This window comes from Thunnus maccoyii, chromosome 7, assembly GCF_910596095.1.
Source record: "Thunnus maccoyii chromosome 7, fThuMac1.1, whole genome shotgun sequence".
Classification (NCBI taxonomy): domain Eukaryota; kingdom Metazoa; phylum Chordata; class Actinopteri; order Scombriformes; family Scombridae; genus Thunnus; species Thunnus maccoyii.
The window spans coordinates 1,606,537-1,631,660 of record NC_056539.1 but is presented as its reverse complement, the minus strand read 5'-3'; the positions used below and the strand labels follow the sequence as shown (position 1 = coordinate 1,631,660).

Sequence of the window (25,124 nt, the reverse complement as noted above, 5' to 3'; positions counted from 1 at the left end):
AAGTGACAGCCCTAATGTTTATTTGCTTTGCTAAACAAGTTTTGGACCATTGGATTGGTCAATGCAATATTTAGCCCAAGACCGCCATCTTTCCCTAACCTTTACCGAGTGCTAAAGATAACCCTAGAAACCAGATAACCATAGAAACAGTCGTGCTTTAGTTGCCAGGAGCACATATTGTCGGCAGTGAAATGCGTTGTGAATGTTCTGCAGATTTATACGATATAAACATTTCTTCATTATGTTTTAAAAGAACATAATGTGAGGGGGTTGCTTATGGACTTTATTCTAGACACTGAGTTTCCCAGGCAACTTTTTTTAATGGCCAACAGAGGGGCTATGATGTTGAAGAGTTTTCATAGATTTTTTGCCATACATTCACACCTGGAAGCTACCCAGTACAACCACAGTGTGTTGTGATGACCGAGAACAGCCCCATCTGAGCTGTTTGGGGATAAGAGCTTTGCTCAGGAGCACCTGAGAATTGTTTAAGAGGAAAGAACAAGTGAATCAAACCAGCAACGTCCCAGCCACAAGTCTACCTCTCAAACCTTTAGGCCATCCACACTTACATAACTTAACATGTATGTGTCTGTGTTTTGACTGAATTAACCTACTTAATTGTGTGTGTGGGTAGCCTGCCACTATATATATTATTGGGTATTGTATGGAAAGGAGCCACAAACCACACAAGTAGAAGGCAGGCAGGCAGCAACCTGTGAGAAGTCTGATCTTGGGTTTGTGCTGTTACCTCAATGTTTTCAAAGTTACAGCAGTGAACCAAGGTGTGATTGGAGGAGAAGTGCTGACAGGGGACAATCAGAGGGCAGCAGCGAGGCAGGGGGGGGGAACTACTGGATGACAATACTTTGATGCCTTCAAGCCCAGACACTTCAAGTATCATCCACTTGTCTCTGCACAAACACTGCCACACACTGACCCTGCACTCAAGCAGCCTGTTGCACCTACAAACCAAAACTGTCAGCATCATGATCTGTTCTCTGGGAACAAAGGTGTGGCCTCTGAAGTGGAACATACAGTTTTCTGTTTTTGTTGTCAGGGGGAGATCCTACATGGAATATCTGATTTGTCTAACCACTCCACATTTACAGCTGTCTTTCTCTGAAGGAGAACAGGGCATTGTGAGTGTTGTGAGTGTTGCTAACAGGCCTGGCTGTCCTTCCAGACAACGGCCCAGAATTCAACACATGAGTGGAGACACAGAGACTCACCAGCCCAACACAAGCAATATAAATAACACCACAGATGACTAGCTTGTTCCACAAGACAAATTATGCTTTGGAGTAGTAATTAGTGTCAAAATTAAATTTGACTATGATTTTATCTTAAGAGAAGTACGATTTATCAACGGTGTTATCAGCATTTCCTGAAATTAATGTAGTAACACAATGTGACTCAAAGTATAATCAATTTGAGTCTGAATAAATGATGAAATCAGCTGCAAACTTTGGTTGGTTAGGCTTAGTTTTGAAAGTGTCCCCACACCAAAGACCATGTTGCTTATAAATGCTTAAAGGATCATTCTGGTTCATAACAATCTGGCTCTTATCTTCATAGTTTTGGCCATTAGTCCTATGGGTAATAATTCAGAAGATACCAAGTTTATTGCATTCAAAAGGTGAAAGTGACATTTCATTTATATCTAAATAAAGTGGTTTTCAGCACTGAATGGGTTACAAATAAATCAGCAAGTAAGTGGTGAAGTTCCAGTAGAAATGCCCCAGCTTCATCCCAGCAAGACTGGAGAAAAGAGATGCATAAATGATGCATGCACGCAAAAAACCATGTACATGCCATTTCCATGTGCGGTGAGAATGTGTGCACCTCACTTCAGACCAGGCGTACACATGTTTTTCTAAAGTGATCTGTGCATGATGTGATGAAGTATAAGGTGAGAAATGCAGTCTTTTAGTGAAACATTGTTTAGGTTGATAACCAGCTGTACTTGTTTGATAGTGTGTTTTTTTTTTTTTGCTTTAACACAGAGAGTGTAAAATGCCAATCAAAGGCACATTTATAACCATAATACTGATTAATTATTTATCTGTGATTCATTTTATCATTCTTCTAAAATACAGTACCAGTCAAAAGTTTGGACACACCTTCAAGTGTACATAGAAGTCAACATTTTATTATTAACAGCAACTCCTTTTATTTTGTCCATAGTTGTGACACACTTTGTAAAGCTGGTTGATTACATTACTGAGATATCACTGCTGATGATGGTTTACAGGTCAATGTGATGAATTGATGATATGGACACTATAAAAAACCACACAGCAGCGCTTTAATGACAGCTGTTCTGGCTGTTGGAGAGCCTTGCGAGTGAAACACAATCAATGAAACCATTTGTTTCATTGACATGAGTAGGAGCAGGCGGCAAATTGATATGAAAACAGCTGGTTTAGGGTGTGTCTTCATCCATTCATGGCTAATTGTGGGGGAGGAAATGAGGCTTGTGCACATGCACCCAGTTCTACAATGACTTTATAAAGATTTATAAAACAGAACCATGCACAGCTTTATAAATCTGATGAAAAGAACGTGTATGCATATTTCTTTCTTTGTGTGTATACACAGTTTTAGACATGAATCTACACAGAGTTTTATCATCTGGCCCCAAGAATGCTGTCTCTTGAGGTAGGAGAAATAGCTCCAACCCATCACTTATTAGGCTACGTTGTGAGATGTAGTCCACGCTAACAGTTTACACAACCTACATGAAAATGCATGAAGATGAAAAAGAGTAAAGTGCTGAGTGTAAGGATCCCTTTATATGGTTGCTTACGGCACCAAGGTCACATGTGACTTTCTTATGTAAGGTCTTGACCTCCTGTGTGTGTGTGTGTGTGTGTGTGTGTGTGATGAAAATACTCTCTGGCGGTCATCTAGAATTCATAGAACCATATTACATTCATATCTCTTATTTTATTGAAAACCTTTCTTATTGTCAGATCATGTTTAGAACAGAAATGTCACCATGTTTCCAAATCTCATTGTAGACCGAGGTTGTAATAAACCAGACTTGTCCTTTTAAGGTACACTATGGAGTTTTCCAGAAAACCTAACGTGTTGACCTTCCATGTTTCTCACCAGAACACATTATGTGTATCCTTGAGGCCTAATAGATGTGCTGAATTAATTTCCTTCCCCATAGAGCAAACCCGATTTTTTTGAATATTTTGAATCTTGCATTGTTCCATATTTGCTTGCTCATAGTCTTCCTCTTTGCTGGCGTATTGGCGATCAGTTTTACACTGAGGAATTCTTGAAAGCACTACACATTTGCATTTCTGCCCCCTGCAGGAAGGTGTTTTGCATCACCCATGTGCTCGTGAGCATACGTGTACATCCTTGTGTGTGTGTGCTAGCAGAGCAGGAGATGTAGACAGTTTGAGCGGCCCACTCCTCACAACATTGCTCAATAGTGCCACTAGTGGTCAAAAACTCCACAGGGGTGTCTTGGACACGTGCCTGACCGTGACATGTGTGAGCGTGAATATGACTTATCTTTTGAGCAGCACTATTAGCCATGCATGACGTGTATTGCCCTTTGAATAGTGGGCTTTCAGGATTTTATTGTGGTGATGTACAGTATTGGTCCTCCCAGTGCGCACCTCAGTGTTAGTTTATGATACATGTTTATTCATGCGTTCAAAGCAGATTGTTCAAGGTTTATATCTGTTCATTCACATCTGCCTGCTCCCTGCCTCTATTAATAAGACTGACAGGTGCTGCTTATTATCAGAGGAAGGATGGTACTCTGCTGTTTTTACTGGCATTGCTTTTGACTAGGTGTGGCTACAGGCACGATACAGCTTTTGAAAGAGCATATTGTTATAGTTAAGACTTACAGCAGATGTAGAGATGTAAAAAATCCCTCTACCTTGCCCGGAGCTGTTTCTCTGTCAAGGCTCTTCATCTGATATCGGTTATCCTCTCTTCCCTGCACTCTCTCTTCCCTCCCTCATCTTTGTCTTCCTGTCTCTCCCTTAGGCATGCCCAGCTTCATCAAGTCCCCCGATGATCAGACAGGGATTTCGGGAGGAGTGGCATCGTTCGTATGCCAGGCGGTGGGTGAGCCCAAACCTCGTATCACCTGGATGAAGAAGGGGAAGAAAGTCAGCTCTCAGCGCTTTGAGGTACAACTCAGGAAACCGGCCTCAAAGCCCTCCCTGTCTGATGTGTTAGAGCGCGCGGCACCTCCCCCGTCTCACACCTTCACTTCTCATTAGCTCTCTGCATTTGTGTGTATCAGACAGACAGACACAGAGAGGTTATGTGCCCGCTATTTTATACTAACAATTACAACAGAAGTGTCAACAGAAGACAACACTTTCTCAAGTGGATGTGTGTGTGTGGCAGGCTGAGCTGGAGGCTGGAGGCTGTATTTACTAATTACCACCATGCACACAAACCTATACAGCAGCTTTCCTCCATTTATTGCCTGTTAATGCTAATCAGGTCTGTTGCAATATTCTAATGAGGATACCTGAGGCACAGCATCACAGTAAGTGCAGAGTTCAGTGTCTGCAGGTGAAATAGTGGCACTTGCAGGTTAGAGAGCAAACTGTGATAAGCCAGTGTAGCTGAGCCAGAGGCCTGAAACTGACTGCTGTCAGGTTTATTCAGTTTGTGTTTAAGAGCAAATTTATTCAAGAACACCATGACACCTCTCCATGATTCCACTATTTTATTTTATCTCAAAATATTTGATTAATCAGGCATTGATAAAACAGTTTTGATGAATGATAAATGTAAGAGACAAAATCACCTAACTAGGGCTGTCTAACTAAATTTGTATAATTAGTAATACTTAAACTCGTCTGTAAAATGAGTAAATAACAATTTAGTTGCCCACAAAGCAACACAGACAAGACAGGCCTCTAGTATCAAGACGGCGTGTATTGATGGAAAGACCTGTGGATGCATTTATGAGAGCACATTCAGAGTTTTAGACTTTTGGATGCACTTTCTCACCCTCTAGTTGACTTTGACAGAAACATGAACAGAAGAAAAAGAAACTTGCTTGAGTCCAGTAAACATACCTCCATTTTTGTCCGTGTTACAGTAATGCAGGTGACTATTTCAAGACTAAAGTATGAAGCAGATATTACTTTATCTTTTACTGTTCCTCTTCCAAAATCAATGGTAAATTTATCCTTCTTGCAAGTTTTTATTCAAAACACAGAAATGGAGCTACACTCCAGAGATCAAGATGAATAGAATACTGTGATGAAGGAACATTTCACCCGGTGCAACAATACGGTTCTATGTACATCTACGTGTATTTGATAGTTGGTTGAGGACTGAGTCCTATGGCCTGGAAGCTTGTTAGCAGGATAAAGCAGGATAAAGTTGGGATTAGTTTAGTTGGGAAGTACTGCAATTGTCCCATCTGACTGCATGTTAGTCTAGCTCTTTCAGAGTGTAAAATTAAAGGGTATGTCTGCTGTCTAGCTGGCGTTATTTCATATTTTTCTCAACAGTTCTTGTCAAAATATCCAATAAAAAGACCAAAACATGGATTTTGTAGAATGTGATTGTTTCACAGGTGTCAGGCCAGCAGCCAATTCATAAATGAGCAATGTTACTGATTTCTGTAGTTTGAAAAAAAAAAGTGAAATTTAAAATATTCAGCATGATACCATGTCTATTTAATACATACTTTATGCATTGGTTCAGACCAACTCAACGTTTCCTGTTGAGTCTTTAATGCATTTGATTGTGCATTTTATGCATGCAACTGCATTAAGACACGCAGCAGCTGCCTAATAAATAGAACCACATGAGCCTTCCTGCAGGTCTCTGGAGCAGCAGGAAGGGTCATTAGCTGCCAGCCAACCCAAATGACTTCAAGTGAAGTGACTCAACATGAGTCCTGCGTAGACGGAGACACTTGGTTCATGTCGTTGTGAGTAATAGGAATTATCTTCCACCTGTCTGCTCAGCATTACTCAAACTGATGGCTACCCTGTGTGTAGGGTGTGTGTACCTCCTCTCAAGGCAGAAAGACAGTCCAGCTCTCTGCCTCACATGTTATTCAATTTGATTCAGTTGAATCAGGCTTTTATAGATTAATACAAGAGGAAGAGAAGTCAAGGACAGATATCAAAGGTGAAAGCATCCAATCCATGAACTGTTCAGAGCAAAGGAAAGAACCTTGACATCACTGATCCTGACCACAGTTGTATGTTGGCGTTTTCTCAGCTACTTAGTTTAAAGTTTTCAAATATATGTTTCATTTTCTTAATTTGGTCCAATTCCATTGTTTTGCCAATAATTTATTGTATCACACCAATACAGTGTTACTCACATCTCTTTGCATAAATAAGTCTCAATACTCATGTTGAAGTCTACCAATCTTACCTGGTATTAACACGTGATGTGTGTCTGGATATGTTACTCGGATAACGATGTTTGGTCACAGGGCTTCGCATTTGCACCTGATATTAATTTTTTTAATTAATTTATGATATGAAACATGATGCATTGCAGGTCAAGGAAAGTGTTGTGCGTCTGCCTCACAAAGTCTTTGCTTTGTTATTTCTACTATGAGAGAGTAATCCAAGCCAGCAGAGAAGGTTGCTAGTACTGGTATCAGTTCAGCCACCACTGCATTTTGCATGTCGTGGAGATCCCTCCAGAGTTTCCTGTGGCGATGCTGCTGTATGGGGTCTACTTATTTTCCTTTATGGAGGGAGAGCTCATCTGTAGCTTTGAGTAAGGTGACCTCTTAACTTAGTGGGCTGATGTTTTCCTAAAGATCCCCTGTAGGCAAAAATACTCAGCTTGGGACAATAATGTGTGTCTGATATGGTTTTTCCACCAAAAAAAGTATAATCACAACATTAAAATCCTTAAAATGGCATCTACTCTTTCTTCCTCATTAAAAATTCCTGAATCTATGAATATGCAAATATATTTCATTTCAGAAGTTGAACTTCTGAATACAAGATGTCTCCTACTTCACTGTAAAGTCCATTCTCAGTGTTTGTGCACTGGAAACTTCAAGTTTCCACATCACACTTGTGTAAGTTGAATGTTAGACCAGGATTGGCTTCCAAGCTAGTTGTGATGTCACAAATCCAGCTCATAGGCCCAGCCCTTAAAATCAGATTTTCAATGAGCACAGAGAAACTTTCCACTTTCAGCAGATGAATGTGAAATCAAACTGCACACACATCATTCTGCACAGTGAAGCTCCAACATCCAACTGCAAAACATATTTTTGAGTTGAGTGTGATCATATTGCATTTACTGCAGGCTGAGATCCAATAACTGTACAAACCAGAGCACCTCCAGACATCTGGCTGATTCAGTCTGTGTTGTGTGTACATTTATCTGCATTTACAGTTTTTCCTGATCTAGTTTAGATATTCAGATACAGATGGCTGTTAATATCAGGTGAAAATGGAGTCTTAATTGTTATGTCAGACTCTAGTGTAAAAATGTAGGCACCCTTTCCTTAAACTCAGAACAATCATCAACATTTAACCTTCAAAAGCGGTGACTTCTCACCTGATATATTCAACACCATTTCCATGGTATCTTTCATTTTCTCTGATTTGGGTTTTTTACTGTTTTGATTTGCATCCTGTACCTTGTTTTATGTCTTTTTGTACCTTTCTACTATTGTTTCATCATTGACACTTTGGCTGACTGCCAAGTGTCTCTCCTAAGAATTGGCTCATATTTAGATATTTTGTATTGTGTCATTTGTTCAGCCAATCATCCGCCACAAACATCTCTCTGTGACTTCTATAGTGCTGTAATATAACACTGCCTTCTGCATTGGAACAAAACATTGCTCATGAATGTAAATCCCTATTGCTCATTTTCCCCCTGGGCATCAGTAAAGTTCTTATTGTCAATGAGTTGTATATGAATGTAATTTGAAAAAAAAACCCCAAAAAACATGGTTGCATTGGGGAGATTAATACTGTTTACTGTCATTGCTATTTATATATATATATATATATATATATATATATATATATATATATATATATATTATTATTATAATTATTTCATTATCATCTTTCAGTGAATTACATGATAAAATCTCCCTGCTAATGTTACATTCTTGATGGAGATGGGTTGGGGTTTGCGTTAAAGCTTTGTATTTTTAAAATAATCTTAATTTACCTCAAATACATAGCAAGTTAAACTGTAGTTAAAATAGTGTTTAACTGATTAGGATATTTGTTATCCGTAAGCTACAGTCAAAATGTATGTTTTTTCAAATTAGTCCTGGTCCCAGTCCGGAGATTTATTTCTCTGGACAAGTGACTGGCCTGCATTTATTTAACTGCTAAAAGTCAAATTTGGTACTTAATTGAAAGATAAAGGTAAAAATCCTTCACATTTACTCCTACTCACAAACTTAAGAATAAAAACTATTTATCAAACTTCAAAATGCTCTTAAATATCAGAGAGCTGTATAGGAAATCACTCCTATCTGGCCAAAAATTCTCAGAGTTACACATTTTTTATCTTTATTTTAAGAAAAGGAATAAAAACATTTTATCAACGTAAAACTTAAACAACAGAAATCACTTCTATCTTAGGAGAGCTGCAGAGGTGTTCTAACCTGTTGGCAGTTGCCAGGAGATGGTGTTCAGGCAGGAGGTATTCAGTGAGAGGAGAGATCTTTTGGCAGCGCTTGTTGACAATAAGGTTATTGAAAGATAATTTTGCCCAAGAAAAAAAAGAGGAGGAGAACACACACTGTCTCTACAGAAACAGATTACACTTTATTGTAATAGGGAACACGCAGCTTTGCAGCAGTGATGATTGTACTTATGCATGTCATAAAGATACAGTAATGTGCACTCAGTGAGAGTGACTCATGCTTATATGATGATACAATCATGTTCTGCTTGCTTGATATCAGCTAATTAGGATATTTCAAGTAAAAATTGAACCGGTCAAAGCAGATGGCCACCCACCAAGAGCTGGGTTCTGCATGAGGTTTCTTCCCGTTAACCGCTGTCGTGTAGTGCTGCTCATGGGGGAATTGTTGGGTCTCTGTAAATTAAAGAGTATGGTCTAGATCTGCTCCATGTGAAAAGTGCCCTGAGATGACTTTTGTTGTGATTTGGTGCTATATAAATAAAAATTGATTGATTGATAAAAACAGAAGCTATAATATTTGATAGAAATGTTCACATTGTAATGTTGCATTTCCAAGCCTGTGTGACAGAAATAACAATGTTTTCCCTCATGTAGGGAACATAATTAACAGGTGTAGTTAAAGGTGAGTTGGACAGTGAAAGAGAGGATGCCACAGAGTGGTGCGACACAGTTTGCAACGTGTAGCCTACCTGTGCAATATATGCAACATGCTGCAATATTATAAGAATTGCGAAACAATGCAGTTTTATGGGGCTGATTCCACTCAGCTGAGTCAAGTTAGGCCTACCTATTCTTTTAACTGACTTAATAGGCTACATTTATTTTTTAACCGATGTGAGTGGCTTTGTTTACAGTCTATGAAGGCTAAATTTTGTATTTGTGAATATAATCTCATAATCAAATTTTGGTATAATAATTTTGCACATATAACCATAAAAGGTTATTTATGTATACACATAAAACCTACACTGAATAAATAGTGCTATTTTCCATGCTTCAAACCCGACCACTGTCTAATATTTGAAATGGAGACTGTCAGAGAACTACAACACATCATCATAGTTTCTACTTTGTGACTCTGAGTGTCATAATGCAGCAACATCACTCTCTCTCCTGAGTCTACCGCATTACTGAAAGTAAGTATTGAACTGTCATAAATGATTCTTAATAATAATCCTACCACAGAGTAGTCTTAACTGAACTTTAGCACAATTGCTGGTAGTGATTATGAGAAGTACATAAAGACTTGCTTTTTGTGCAGGTGTTAAAACCTTATTAGTATGAAATTGCTTTTTTCCATTTTCAAGCTCCTTTATAATGGCCATATAATTGGCTCATGTCATTTTGAGTAACAGGAATGTGTCTCCTCTTCACTAACTGGTACTCAAACTGATGGCTTCCCTGCGTGTTGGGTGGGTATAACTCCTACCAAGGCATGAAGAGAGTGCACCTCCTTCATTAGAGCAAGAATGTGCTTCCTGCCAGTCAGGTCTTTGGGTCACAAACACTTCAGCGGGGCGGAAATGTAAGGCCCATTGCCCTGACCTCTGAGTCTTTACCCCCCCCCCCCCCCCCCCCCCCCTCAACATTCCTAACGCCCATCACATACCTGTTATCCACTCAAGCTCATCACTGTATACATCCTCCTTCAGCTGCTGTGGGGGTCAGGACTCAGGTCTCTCCAAGCAAGCTTATCAACCTCTGATAATATGTTCCTTCTACTTTCACCATCGAATTTGACGAATAATTTTATTACAACTTGGGACTTGTTTTCAGGGTGTTGGCCATCATTCCTGTCTACACTGTACCTCACTCTGTCAGAGAAATGCAGCTGTGTTGTGCTATGCATGTATATACAATATAAAAAATGGCAACTGAGCATAGTTTATGAGCGCGTGCTCGGGGATACAGTGATGCAGATTCTAATGTAATAAAAAGTCAATTGTCAGTTTCCCAAAGTACCAGAAACAGGAGGTTTAACTTCTGTATATGGCCTGGATAAAGTTCTGTCTAGATATAAAGTTACAACACCACATCATTAACAACTCAGGTAGATGTCTAATATTTTCTAATTAGAATATGAACTTAAACTTTTACTCACAGTGCACAGAGTGAAGCTTGTCAGTTGAAATAATGGAGTGTGTCAATTTTAGATCAAAAATAGCACACGTCAGTACAGATTATTTGAACTGAACTGAACTAAACTGAACTAAACTACACTAAACTACACTACACTAAACTACACTAATAAGCAGAATCATGTGATTCAGCCTTGTTATCTGTCTCCTAGCATGACCTACACAAAATACTGGGGGGAGCACAGCTTAAGTATGTTATACTTTAATACCAGTCAAAAGTTTTACACACCTTCTCATTATTTTGGATTAGAAAGTGTGTCCAAACGTTTCACTAGTAAATTACTATTTAATTATACAGCAGACTAATTAGGATTTGTATACAATCATGAATACATTGAGCCCTGCCCAAAAACAGTAATAAATTAGTGACCAAAGCAGAGTCTGCTGTGGCGCCACGTCATAGAGAGTTGTAATGCCCGAACTAAGCTATTATCTGAATAAACTGCAGCCTAGAAAAGAAGAAGTGAAATTAGATTATACTATGTGTACACTCATGTGGCTGATAAGAACAATGTGCAGAATCTTTCTAAGATTAATGTGTCGGTGCATATTCTCACAGTTTTGAAATGATATAACAGCAACATTGCACAAAAGCTCCAGAGACCATTGTGTATTTTGTAATGTCAGTGCACAACTCAAACCAGATTCATATATATTCATGCCAGATGTAAAATATAGCGATAGGAAGGTGAACTGCACACTGATGATAAATTGATAATGTCTTATGATATCTAACAGTTCATGGCATACACTGAGAGGTGTACTGTAGAAAAGCTTTTAAATTCTAGGATGTTTTTTCACTTGTCAATCAATGAGGCAGAGCAGATCTTTTGTTCTCTTGGGTTTTTCAATAAAATAAAAGCATGCATTTTCTAAACGGCTTGCAACACAATTCAGCCAACAAACTTTATTCTTCATGCAATTAGGTATGTGTAACTCCAACATGAGCTCCGCAGCATGATTAACCTTTGACCACCAACTGTTCTGCCTGCAGGACCCCAGCAGAACTCTGCTAGTACTATGAAAACCTGATTTTCATCAAACTAAGATGAAAATGAACATGTAATATACATATGTATCAATAGATTAGACTCTAACACCCAGTTGTAATAAGAATTCAGGTACAATACATGGTAGAGTATACAACTGAAACCTCAAAGCAACTTTCTAGCTCAGATATGAGTTATGTGCTGGAACTATTTCTTGATGGTAGTATATCCATCCACCAAGTACTTGGCAACTTTTTTGCCACGGAAGTTCCAGAATGTAACTTGAACTAAAACAACACATTGTCATTTTTACATTTCTGTTTGTGTGCAGATTAAAAAAATGATATACAACATGGTGATTATTGAGCCTTAGAGGTGTTCAGAGGATTGTTTCACTTTGGACAGAGCCAGGCTAGCTATTTCCCCCTGTTTCTGGTCTTTGTGCTACACTAGGCTAACCATGTCCTGTCTCCAGCTCTGTACTTAACACACAAACATGACACTGATGTCAATCATCTTATCTCACTCTTGTTAAGAATTTCCCAAAATGTTGATCCATTCCTTTAAAAATATTGTCTCTCCCTGTCTTTAAAGCAGTCTCACAGTCCAAAATTGTATTCAGTTCTTGAAAACTTAATGTCCTAATAGTCAGGATATGAATTTGAATGAAAACGTCACTTAATTCCTCCTCTGCTGTTGTCTGGCTAGGTGATTGAGTTTGATGACGGTTCAGGCTCGGTGCTGCGTATCCAGCCTTTGAGGACCCACCGCGACGAAGCTATCTACGAATGCACAGCCACCAACAGTGTGGGAGAGATCAACACCAGTGCCAAACTCACTGTCTTAGAGGGTAAGACCTGACTGCCACATGACATGCCACATGTTCTCCAACGCATGCCGTCTCTTAGCTCTTTGACTGTCTGATAACTGAAAGGGTTTCCATGTTCATGTGACCTCATTTTGCCCTTACATTAGAGCTGGTCCTCATGTGTTCAAACAACACATTAGCCACTCCTCTACTCTAATTCCCACATGCCTATTTGTATCCAGTTTACACCATTTAGGTCAACTCAATCAAGTTAGAGTGGAACAGTGTTGCACTGAGTCACCATACCTTAAATGCATATGATCTGATAACTGGTGCTGGTAAGTTGCAGTGAGAACTGTAACCTGTTTCCACCACAGGAACTTTTCCAGGGGCCCAGGATCCATTTCAGAATCTCGAACCTTACTTATGTTTCCACTTGAGCACTTGAGAAACTTGCATTTCCACTTGGGTTTATTTAGTTTCTTGGCCATAGTTCCTGGTGTCAGAAAGGTCCCTGCTCTGGGGGTAGAACTTTGTGATGGCCCAGGAACTATTGGGGTGGTGTTTGCGGAACTGAATATCACTGGCTAATTTTTCTAATCTTCATGGTTCTTCAGATGCGATGGAAAAGCTAACAGAGATGCAGAATAGTGCAAATTAAAAGACTTAAGGGTGAATTCACAAAAGGATTGTGTGGCTTTTCCAGCAGCTAAACCTGCAGAAATGAGACAAAAAGAAACCATGTAATTCACAAAGCACCTGCAAAGGGTGAAATGCACCCCAAACTGTGCTGCCAAGCAAATAGCGTGTGGTGTAGGCTGCCTTCTCATGATCAAACGAAAGTGCCAGTGAATGTGCAAAGATAACATTTATGTCAATAATAGACAGTTCCCAGGGAAGTTAAAAAGAAGGCTAATCAGTAATGTAACATTTTAGTTCTCTGTGTAAGATAATGAAAATGTGGAAGATGCTGTGACAGTATTATTTCCAAGCCAGGTGCAACTGATATATTTTAGAGAAGTTTGAGACACCATTGTTTCTAAGATGAATCATACTTGGATTATTACTAAAGCATCAAGGTCATTAATGTACTCAGCAATAATGAGAGAATAGTTTTCAATATGGTAAAAAAAACAAGGTGGAATCTAGAAAATAAGCTCCACAGTAGGTGGAGTTATGGAATATTTTTAAAAATTATTTGTTTTCGGGAAGAAAAAAAAGCCCATGTCAAATACTGGCGTGCAGGTTGGTTACATCGCTATCTCAGTGTCTCTCCTCTGCTCCGCTGTTACGTCCATCAGCAGGCCTTAACGAGGGGAGTCACATCCACCTGCTACATGATGCACATTTCCTAATTTGGACATCACTCCCAGAGTTGGGGGTGTTCCCCAGAGATAAAGATGAGCTACTGACAGACACAAAGTGCTCCCGAGGGACTCTCCATAACCTGTTGTTCCCCTTCTCCTTTCCACAAAATTAGGCTGCAAAAAAATAGAATAAAAAAATGTAAAAAATAGGCAATAAATGAAAAGTGCAAAGCAAGAATTGCCTTTGAAGTTCTTATCTACACGTTACACGGTGTGCTGTCTCTGTGTTATGGGTGTATAAATAGGTAGAGGTCTGTCTGCAATGACTGAAGCTTTAGTTCAGTAGTCAATGCAGTCATGTATAATCTGGGAGACTCCAGTTCAAGACCCGATGTGGGGACCTCCCTCATAAGGTAGTTTATTCATGAACACTTACTGTAACACTTTAATTTTCTAAAATTAAAAGCGTAATAAAAACAAAACAAAAACAAGATTTTTAAGCCTGTTTCCACTTTTATTTGAATACAAATACAAATAATTTTGCTGCCTCAACAAATACAAATACAAATACTGGGCCCTCTGCACATCCCTTGTTATGCTGTGGGGGGCATTTTGCTGGCATGGTTTGGGTCCACTTGTCCCCTTTGAGGGAAGGGTCACTGCAAATCAATACAAAGTTGTTCTGAGTGATCACCTTTATCCTATGATGAAACATTTCTATCCTGATGGGAGTGGTCTCTTCCAGGATGACAATGCCTCAAACCATGGGGCACGAGGGGTCACTGAATGGTTTGATGAGTATGAAAAATCATACGCTATGGCCTTCACAGTCACAAGATCTCAACCCAGTTGAACACCTATGGGAGATTTTGGACTGATGTGTTAGACAGCGCTCTCCATCACCATCATCAAAACACCAAATGAGTGAATATCTTTTGGAAGAATAGAGTTCCTCCCTCCAGAAGAGTTCTCTTCAATGCCAAGGAGCATTGAAGCTGTTCTAGCGGCAAGTGGTGGCCCGGCACCTTACTAAGACACTTTATATTGGTTTTTCCTTTAATTTGTCACCCGTCTGCATGTAACCTGTTTATTCATACATGATTCTTAAACAGTGATGTGAGTAGAAGAACTGCAGGGTTGCAAAATAAGTGGCAGCCAGCAGATGAATGATATGACAAGTGTAAGCCCCCATTAGAGTGCCTCTACCGTCTGCCTGTAGTAATAGCCTATAGTCAGTGCACACAATGTAGTGTGTACGCTGGATGGCAGAGACAGACTTTTAAAGTAGCCAAAGAGGATGAAGAAATATTTTGTTATTAATTTCAATTCAAATTCCCGATTAAAATTCATTACAAAATATTTCCTCATCCTCCTTGGCGCCTGTCCTGCAGGTGGTGCACTAAGTGACCACCTAGCTCTCCTACGCCTAAAAATGTCCCTGCAGACATGAGTCATATTTCACATGGCCACTGAGGGCTTTGCTTCGCTTCTTGTTATGATTTCAGTACATGATTGATTTAATGTGTTACCTGGGATTGTACAGTATTTCTACCAAAGACACATTTCTGCTTCTATATAGCATTGAGCTAAACTCCCTATTGGATGGAACAAAATGTCAGTATGTGGTTTGGCTGTTAGATGTCTGAGTCTTAGATAGAGCCCAGTGTCTCTGTGTGATGGTGTTTATTGAGCATGTGCTGAAAGTGATTTTGGCTGGGAACCTCCTGTAGGTGTGTCTCTAGACGGCTCTGTTCTTTGCCAGCGGCAAGATGGAGCCCAAACACATTTATTTAATCGACACTCTAATTGATAGACAAACAACCACACACAAAAAAAAGGCTGTCTCTCTGGCAGCCTTTTCCAAATCACTCAGGAACCCATTATACTTATTCTGCCATGTAGATACTGTCAACAGTAAACACAGCCTTAGGCTCTAGAGCCTGTTGCACCAAACAAACAGGCCTTTTTCTCTTGAAACCCACTCAGGGTCTTGTTAAAAGAGAGAGAGGGGCCAGACTGATAATCACTGTTAACAGACTAATACTTAATGCACAACATTAGAAACAAGACTAGGTCAAAATTGCGTATATGGCTGGACCCTGTATGAAACGAGGGTTTTAATTTGAAATGATGGATACAGGAAGTGGTGACACATGGCGACCAAGCCCCCAGGAAGTGTGCCAGGCTTTGTAACAAAGCTATAATAAAAATACAAACTGTTATGTAGCTTAATAAAATAAAATGAAATTTAATATGAACTGATCTGTTCATTTTAATACATTTACATTTATGTAAATGTGGTGATATCTGTACATATAGAGCCCTAGAGGCAATAAAAACATGAAGCTTCACTTTACATTCAGACAAACTAATGTGGCAGCTACAATTGTTAGATTTCATCCGTGACCAACATTTATCTTCCAAAAAGAATTATATCATATATCAAAATGCTGCAGAGACATTAAAGCCAGCAGTAAATCACCAAAGAGCTGCACAGATCAGTTCATGGGATCATGTTCTCCCCGGGATGACGACATGTTGACCGGTTGATCGTCTCAGGAGTCGGGCTGCTAGCAGCTGAGATGACTGGTCTCACCCAGCCAGCAGCTCTTCACATTTCTGAAAACATCCAAGCAAATTTCCAAATAAGTGTTATTTGGATAAATTGGCCACATATTGGGAATCTAAATGGTTACTTTCTTGACTGAAAAAGTATTAAAATTGAATAAATTGGCATATTAACAGTCCTACAGCAAATATTACAACAGCTTTTAGCCTGGCTCAATATCTCTGCCATCACTGCTGGTTGGTGTGAAATGCATTCTGGGACACTTGGCTGTTCCAAGCTTCAGTTGACTAATGGTTTAACTTCATCACTGAGTCAGTCAGTCAGTCAGTCAGTCAGGGACAGAGATTTGCGTTGATAGGGTTGGCCCCACGGTTGCGGTCCAGCCAAAAATAGAAGCTGCGCATTAATGCACATGTGTACACATTAAGGTTCAACTCATATGCGCTTTTGATGAGTGTTGTTGAAAGTTTTGATTCTCTGCAAAGCAATTTCAGACATATCAGATTTCCGTTTTTCAGGGATCATCACCAGATATTTCATGATACTTCAGGGTTAGACATATCAATTTGATGACGGTATTGGTTTTTTATTAAACTGGATAGTAGCCTGGCAGTGTGTTAGATGTCTTAATAGAGGAATCTAACTAAACTATTACACCACTTTTCCCTCTGACCAACACATGGGTCCATGAAAAGTAGCTGAAATGTTTCCATGAAATTTGCAGTGGATTTTTCATGGAGAGAGGATGAATAATAATGTTTTTGAATCCTTCTGGGAACTACACAAGCTTTCCTCCTGCAAACTGTCACACTGGACCACAAGTTACAATGTGAAAAGAAGATAAATATACAATATGCTGAGCACATCAATGATCTCTGGAGTTGAGCCCTTTTAATTGTAATAAACCTAATGGTATTTTCTCTCACACCACCCTTAGGATAAACATTGCATTTTTAACCCAGTACTGCTCAAAAAATAGCTAAATTGTCACTACCATGAATGATCAAATAGTGCCTTTAATTTACTCTTCGTCCATGTTTACCTTGTGGTCTTTGTCAATTCAGGACTATTCCCACAGCAACAGTCATATTATACCGACCACTCTGCTACTTTAACTTTTTCTCTAACACAGTGAGTGTATTCATTTGCTAATTTAATCCAGTTGCTTCCACTTTGTAGTTTTTTTGGTTGCTGTGAAGCAAATATCAATAAAAATCAAAATTTTGAAATAAAATCCCCCCCCAGAGGCTCAAGGGGCTGAGTCTCTCTCTTTTAATGTGAAATATTTCCAGGAAATGTTGAGTTTTATTGACTGTAGCTTACCAGTTCTCATAAAACATGACAAATGAAAAGTGATGGTAAATGCAGTATAACGTACATTTCCACAGCACTCATTTACACAATGATGTCATACTGATCCTTCTGCTGTGCCAAGGTTTTCATTTTAACATAAATACTGCTTTCATTTAGTGAATACAGGTTATTCCAACCTCTTGATGTTTTAGGTTATCGTCAGGAACCCTACTGTGAGGAGGGGACTTTAGATGCTGCATACATTTAATATTATTAATAGTAGCATCATTACAATATTGGCCAGCAGTGTCATTATTTACAGACAGTGCAGACAACTCAAATGGCTCTTGATGAGGGACAGGTGGCTGTAAGGTGACAGTGTTCAGTACAGTATATAGTTATGGGGGTTACTCTTTGCTGCTACCACTAAAAAGATTTAATTTGTTTTAATGAAAAGATTGTGTTCAATGATAGTATAAAAGCTGCTTCAAAGGCTTTACCGCCCTTATATAACTTACATACTCTGAGAGGATCTGAGATTTAAGAGCCATTCTACAGCTGCTGCAAGCTAAAAGTCTTTCTGTCAGAAGTCAGAACATACTGACACTGGGTGTAGCCTGAGAGATGGGCTGGTTTCATGAATCTCTTTAAATCTTATGTCAAAGTGTTTCACCAGGCTGTATATCCATCTCAGTCTTTATCTGCCTAATTGTTAGAACTGAAGATCTTTTTTTCAGTGTATTTCATACTGAGATCTATTTTTATTCCAGTCACCATTTTGTGTCACCATTTCAAATGGTGGATTTGTCTGTTTTGGAACTAAACTCCTCTGTGATGCTCTCTTCAGGGCCTCTGTGTGTGTGTATTTGAGTGTGTGTGTGTGAGAGAGAGAGAGAGAGAGAGAGAGAGAGTGAGAGCAAAAGAGAGAATGGAAATACAAAACTGCAAAAGCAATAACAGAGTGGGCAGAAATGAGAAATGAGACAGAGAGAGAGAGGGAGGGAGGGAGGGAGGAATATGATGAAGATGCGGAAGAGTTGACAGCAGGACTCTGGGTAATGAGAGTGCAGCGTTGGTCATGAAGTGAACTGACAGAGAGAGCTTAAGGGGATGAAGGGAGGGAGCTGGTGAAGACTAACAGGAGCTGAGGCCAGTACAATGCAGATGGAGATGAGAGGTACTTCTCACGCGTGGGAGTTGTATGACTGTCCTCAGAAAACATCACATACTTTTTCTCTTTGGGTTGACTGTGACACTCAAGAGGGAGCAAAGGCACATCAGTCCAAACACGCCTTGTGCACTTGTTATGGCCCTGAGTGGTACTGCGGTTTGCACTGATAGGCACTGAATCAACATCAGTGTCTTCTAAAGTGCTAGATTTCTCCCCCCACTGTTTTCCTGTCTTCTGCTGCTCGCTCTGTGTCAGCAATAACCAATCTCTGCAAGGTGACCTGAATGTTTTTATGTATATTTTCTCCACCCCAAGGGCACTTTGACAGTGAAGGAGGGGAGTGCGGATACAAGAGTGATACAGGTTGTCTGTGTTCTGACAGAATGCATGTTTGTTTGTGTGACGGGGACATTGACTGTAAATACTCATTTACAAAACCATTACCATGTGAAGTCACAGCTTTTATTAACGGCTCCTCTTCATCAATTTTATGAATGACTCATCACTCACCTTGATATAGGTGCACAAGTGTGGATTCTGACCCTTTAAATGTTATATAAGTCTATACAGGTAGAAACAGAGCTGTCGTCACTGTCTTTTAGGAAAATCAGGTTGGTCAGACAAAGAAAAGAATATGTTTCTGATTTGAAAATCATTTAAATTTTTGACAATAAAGTACACTTGGAACAACATTGCACTTCTTTCAATCTTTGATGACTAAGATTTCCCTCAGATGGAAAGATTTCCCTGAAAATAGTCCCCAATAAATACACTATTTCCTTCTGTTTGTAACATTTGATAAAAACGACAGAGACAAGCTGTTTTAGGAAATTAGTGAACATAGGCAATTTATTTTCTAAAAACTGAAATAGTATATTTGTGAGTTGAAGATTTATGTCCTCAGTCATATTAACTGGCTTGGTGCTGAGAGTCGTAGACAGGGAAGACAGGCAGTATTATGAGATGGACTAACACATCGTTGGTTGTGTTCTGTTCTTGGGATTTGTTGAGAAATAAGAAAAGTATAGAATAACACCAGCCTTTTGATAAAAAAACAAAAACAGACTGCAACAGACATTTAGGGATGTCCGTCAGTATGAAATATCAAATTCAATTGTTTTGCACTTTAAAGTTACTTACTAGTCACACATAAAAAAAGGAGGTTTTTTTTTTTTTGTTTTTTTTTACAATACAGCCTCCGCTGAGAAATAATATTCATGTCTCTGCCCAGTTACCGTAGTTACGGTACAATCAAGTGCACCTGCAGAGCAGCCGCCCCACACTAAACTGATAGAACAGCCTACATGTCTCATGGTTTACCTGTAACTCATGTTTTAATGCTGTTGTTCATCATTTGTGATTGAAAACATCAGATTTCCACACAGAGAAATGAAAAGGATGTGTCCTGGTATTAGGTCAGTTATAGCATGAAACGTCACTCCTGATTGGCTGCTGACAGTGCTGTCAGCTGAAGAGTTCATCACGCTGGACAGATATACCTCTGTTTTAACAGCAGTTAAACAGACTTCACTGCATTTAACAGCAGAGCTGAGAGGTGGGAGCAGGAAACTCAGTCGCTCTGCATCCAGGGGCAGAGCCAGACATTGTAAACATTCAGGGCTTAGCCCCAAACCTAGGGAGGTCTGGCACTATTTTTCAAGCCATTTGAGATAACAGAATGCTTATAAATCTGTACATCATTTGGGAAAAAACATGATAGTTCCCCAGGGAAAAAAATCATCATCCTGCAGAAGCTACATCCTATTTTGTATCGAAGAATCTGTAGCTGTTCTCCAGCTGTCTTCATCATTCTGAAACCATAACAAAACAAATGTCGAGGATGACTACTTTTCATTCCTGCCACCTAAAAAGAGGCAAAAATTGTCTGATGTTACAATTTTTAAGTTACATAACATAGGTAGGGTAAGAATTTGGCGTAAACAGCATTACTAATCTTGAAAGCTATTTTTGTTATACTATGTTGGAGAAGAGTTCACAGAATCAATGTTTAGCTGACAAATCTGCTACATTTGACTCCATGCCATAATAATCTGGGCCGCTCTAATTGCAAATCAAGGATCCCATCAATGCCAAGTAAATGTGGTCTTTAATACTCTGAATTGAATATTAGGCCAACAGAAGAATTTTCTCAAATGATATTAGACTTCTTTAGGGAATAGCATAGTAGCTCCTAGTCACTCTGTTCTCTTTTCTTCTTACAGTTACCCTACGCTCAAAAATATGTTTTATTTCTTGTTCCTGCAGTTGAATATTGGAGCTTCGCTGAGCAGAATGATGTATGTGCAGAGTTTGACACTAGAAGGCTGTTTTCACATTTGTCTGTTGAAAGTGGAAAATTTCTCTGTGCTCACTGAAAATCTAATTTGAAGGGGTGGGCCAATGAGCAGGATTTGTCACAACAGTCACAAATAGTTTGGAAACCAATCCTGGTCCAATATTAAATTTACACAATTGTGATGTGGAAACTTGGAAGTGCACATACACTGAGAATGGACTTTACAGTGAAGTAGGAGACATCTTGGTGGTTCAGATTGGACCAATCAGCGTTATGAATCCGGCTGCCTCGCAAGGTAAGACGGTGATAGATGGTGATAGACAAATAGTTCATCCAATCACCTGCCAAATATGTTTTTGAAAGTGCCTGCACTATTCCAAACAGTTTCCAAGGACGACTTCTCAGATGGTTCTGTGTAACGAACCATCTAGCACATCAGGTTATATTTTATATACATCTTAAAACATGTCTTGAGGGAATTTTTAACTTCTCACACTCTCTCAGCTCCTCTCATTTATCCCTGGAAATGTCCTCCATTGAAAGAAGACAATATAAAACAAAAAAGATTAAGATTTCTGATCATAAACTTCAAATGCAAAAAAGATTAAATGCATATCTTATTCTCTTACATCTGCTCCTGGCACCTCCGCTCTGTTCTTCACCCTTTTTCTTCTAAACACATTTTCATCTCTTGTCCCTCTTCCTCTTCTCTTGCTTTCTCCATAAGTTTTCACATCTCATTTCCTATTCTCTCCCTCATTCTTTTCCTCACTTTCTCTTTCACTCCTCCCTTTCTTCTCTTTTCCTTACTCCTCAAATCCAGACCTCCACTTCTGTCTTCTTCTCACCAATTCTCTACTCATCTCCTCCTGGCTCCTTATCACACATTTTTTTCTCCTCTCTCCTCCTCTTAAATTTTGCTTTTCACTTTTTTCTCACTCCCCTCATCATCTCTCCTCTTGTCCTGCTTCTTCTCCTGCTCCACAAGTTTTCTCATGTCCTTTCCTCTTTGCTCTCTCATTCATTTTCCTTCCTGGCTCATTTTCAAATGTTTCTCCTTTCCTTGTCTCTCCTTATATATGTCCTCCTTTTTCCTCCTTCACTTTCTTCACTTGCTCTTTCATTCCTTTCTTTTCCACATCCTTCCATCATTGGACACTTGCAAACTTTGAATATCACAAATAACTATATATGAAAGAGCTATGAGCCATAGAGAAATACTGTATATCAAACCTCTCAGTAACCAGCATATTACTGTAAGCATCTCCATTCTGTCCACTCCTTTCCTGCCTTATGTGCACTCCTTTCCATTTCTCTTTTACACTCCTTTCCAACTGCCGTCCCTCCCTTGCTTCTCTCCCATCCCCTCTCAATCTTTGCCCTACTATTGTTGTCTGGGTCAGGGAGTTTTTTCTCCTTTTCTATTCTTGTGGCAGCAACATAAGGCTGTAGTGATCATGGTTTCAATTGAGAAAATCTGTTAATAACGTTGTCAGGGATCCAGATTGTTCTTTTCAGTTGACATGATGGCCAGGTCATTGAGCCTGTCTTGGCCTGTGGTGTTCCTTAACAATGTGTGAAGACAGCACAAGGCACTGAAGGAACGTTCACAGCTGCAGCTGCTGACTGGAATCATCAGATTCAAGACAGCTTTCAATGTTGGAAACATGTCTTCATCAAATATTTGGAACACAGTAGCTTTGTCTGAGACTATCTCTTTCTCCGACCTTCTCTTGATGAAACGCTTAGCCACCAGGAGTTCTTCTGGCTTCAACTGAATCCTATAATGGGTAGCAAGGCTTTTGAGGGCTTCTTCAGAGAGAAAGGTCTCTGGTTGGGTTACAGACTATACTTCTTATACTTCTTATACTTCTCCCACACCTGAAAACTGATGGGTGAGCTCCTCTACCTTCCTGGCCAGGCACGGATAAAAAAGCTGATGTCTGAAATCATCTGAGGTGGTCAGATTGGAGGTTGACCCACAGGTTGACTCCACCATGAAACCATCAACTCTTTTTTGTTTCTGCCTGGGACCAACAGGGAGCTGGATGTCATTTGCCTCACATAAGGCCATGGCCTTTTTGAGCACATCTTCACCATCAGTCCATATGGAGCTCTGCCAAAGTTTGAAGTTTGTGCGACTGTAGCATTTCCTCCATCTCATCTGCAATGGACTGTGCATCACAACCCTGTAGCCTCCGTAGCCCAAGAAAACACTATGCCCTTGTAACGACACACACACAGACTGCAAGCTGCTCTGTGTGTCTGTCTCTGGCGTCTGCCTTCACAGAGTACATCTTTGAGATCTTCATTTGCTTGATGATGCTTTCTGTAATTTCTTGTGAAATGCTGGTTATGATTTCATTTTGAGACAGATGAGTGAGGTACGTGGTATTAGAAGGGGGAGTATATTGTAAAATTGGGTTCAATTGTGTGAGGAGCTTCATACATTCAATAAGGTGACTTGATTCCGGCTAGACTCCTGCTCATCATGCCCCTAGTATGAGATGCCTTGCTTTCCTAAAAAGGTGGTTGCTGCCACAATGCAGTGAAGGTGTTTGTGCCTTTCTGGTATCTCTGCTGCGCTAGCAGTTTTCAGCTCCTCAATTACAACCTCTTGAGTTTTTATGCTTTTAAAGCCAGCATGTCATGGTGGACATGTGGAGGGCACTTTTGTCATGCTCCCGGAAGGATTCCAAAGCCCTCTTCCAATTTGAAAACCCAGAGCCTCTGAGGGCATCTTTATTGGTACGAATGTTCTGCCTTCCATATGGACAACATGAAAAGCAGAGTGTGGAGTTTCTGGCTACAGAGTACCTCAACCATTTAAACTGCTCAAACCAACTCTTGTTAAATGCTCTCTGCTGAGAAGAGCAATACCAATACCACTTTCTGGAGTCCCTTGACCACCAGTTGCAGTTAGTCCGCCTGCTGTCTGTTGCTGTGATGCCTATTGAACGAAACATTTTAGTGTCCAGTATGTACTGGGTTAGCCTGTTGAACATACCGAGTGCTCATGAATCCCGGACTTTTACCACTCATACCACCCACACCCACTCACTGTTATTGTAGGGTACTGCTCACACTGCCTGCCTGTATGCTACTGTGGTGCAGTTGCTCACAACATGAATGAGCACCAATAAATGAGCAGGAATCATTGTCTCGAACGGGAATGTCAGTGAGTGACTCGAGTCGAGACAACCTGGCAGCTAGACTCACTGAATGAGAGCGAATAAACCGTTTTCTCGAACTAGGACGTATGAGTGAACGAGAAGTGATTTAATCAGACTTGAGTGGAGACAGCCTGGCAGCTACTCACTGAATGAGATCAAATGATGGTGATGACTATTAATTAATTAATAAATTGATAAATTAAATTAGGAAAACTTAGCTTACCTCTGAAGAAAAGAAGCACAACTGTCTCTGGCTGTCTCTGGGGCCACAGAGAAATTTTGAGAGAAGCACAGAAGCAGCACACTGATTATGTCAAAGGGCTGTGATTGGTTGATCGCAATGTTGATCCAGGACCGCAATGTGGATGTTGATCCAGGAACACGTCCTACTTGGCTAAATCACGTCATGCAGAAGCCACCCCTGCTCTGCTGTTGTCTGTGTCCTTTGTGTCCATCACAGTTATGTATTTAGAGACAAGAATCTGTAAAAGTTTACAGCCTGTCATGCTGTCATGTTGCACTACTCTGTGTATCATGACTAGGCTAAAAAAAAAAACCAACGATTCGACTGAGGAGATGCAAAATAAAGATGTAAAATCAGGCACAGCATTTAAAGAGTGCTGTAACTTTGATGCAGAGATGGAATTAGCGGCTGCATTGGGAGCCTCCTCTGAGCCTCTTAGAGCTGAGTGTCTCTGTGTTGCACAGTGGTCAAATAAAGC

General features: G+C 39.9%; 1 protein-coding gene across 12 annotated transcripts in view; it reads left to right on the top strand.

The window, feature by feature from the left end:
• Window positions 1-25,124, top strand: part of ptprfa (protein tyrosine phosphatase receptor type Fa) — a 380,682-nt gene that overhangs the window by 144,315 nt on the left and 211,243 nt on the right. For all 12 annotated transcript variants that reach the window (XM_042417112.1, XM_042417113.1, XM_042417103.1 and 9 more), the window contains exons 3-4: window positions 4,018-4,163; window positions 12,494-12,635. In XM_042417112.1, the coding sequence (XP_042273046.1) occupies window positions 4,018-4,163; window positions 12,494-12,635 (288 nt within the window). The remainder of the gene's footprint in view (window positions 1-4,017; window positions 4,164-12,493; window positions 12,636-25,124) is intronic.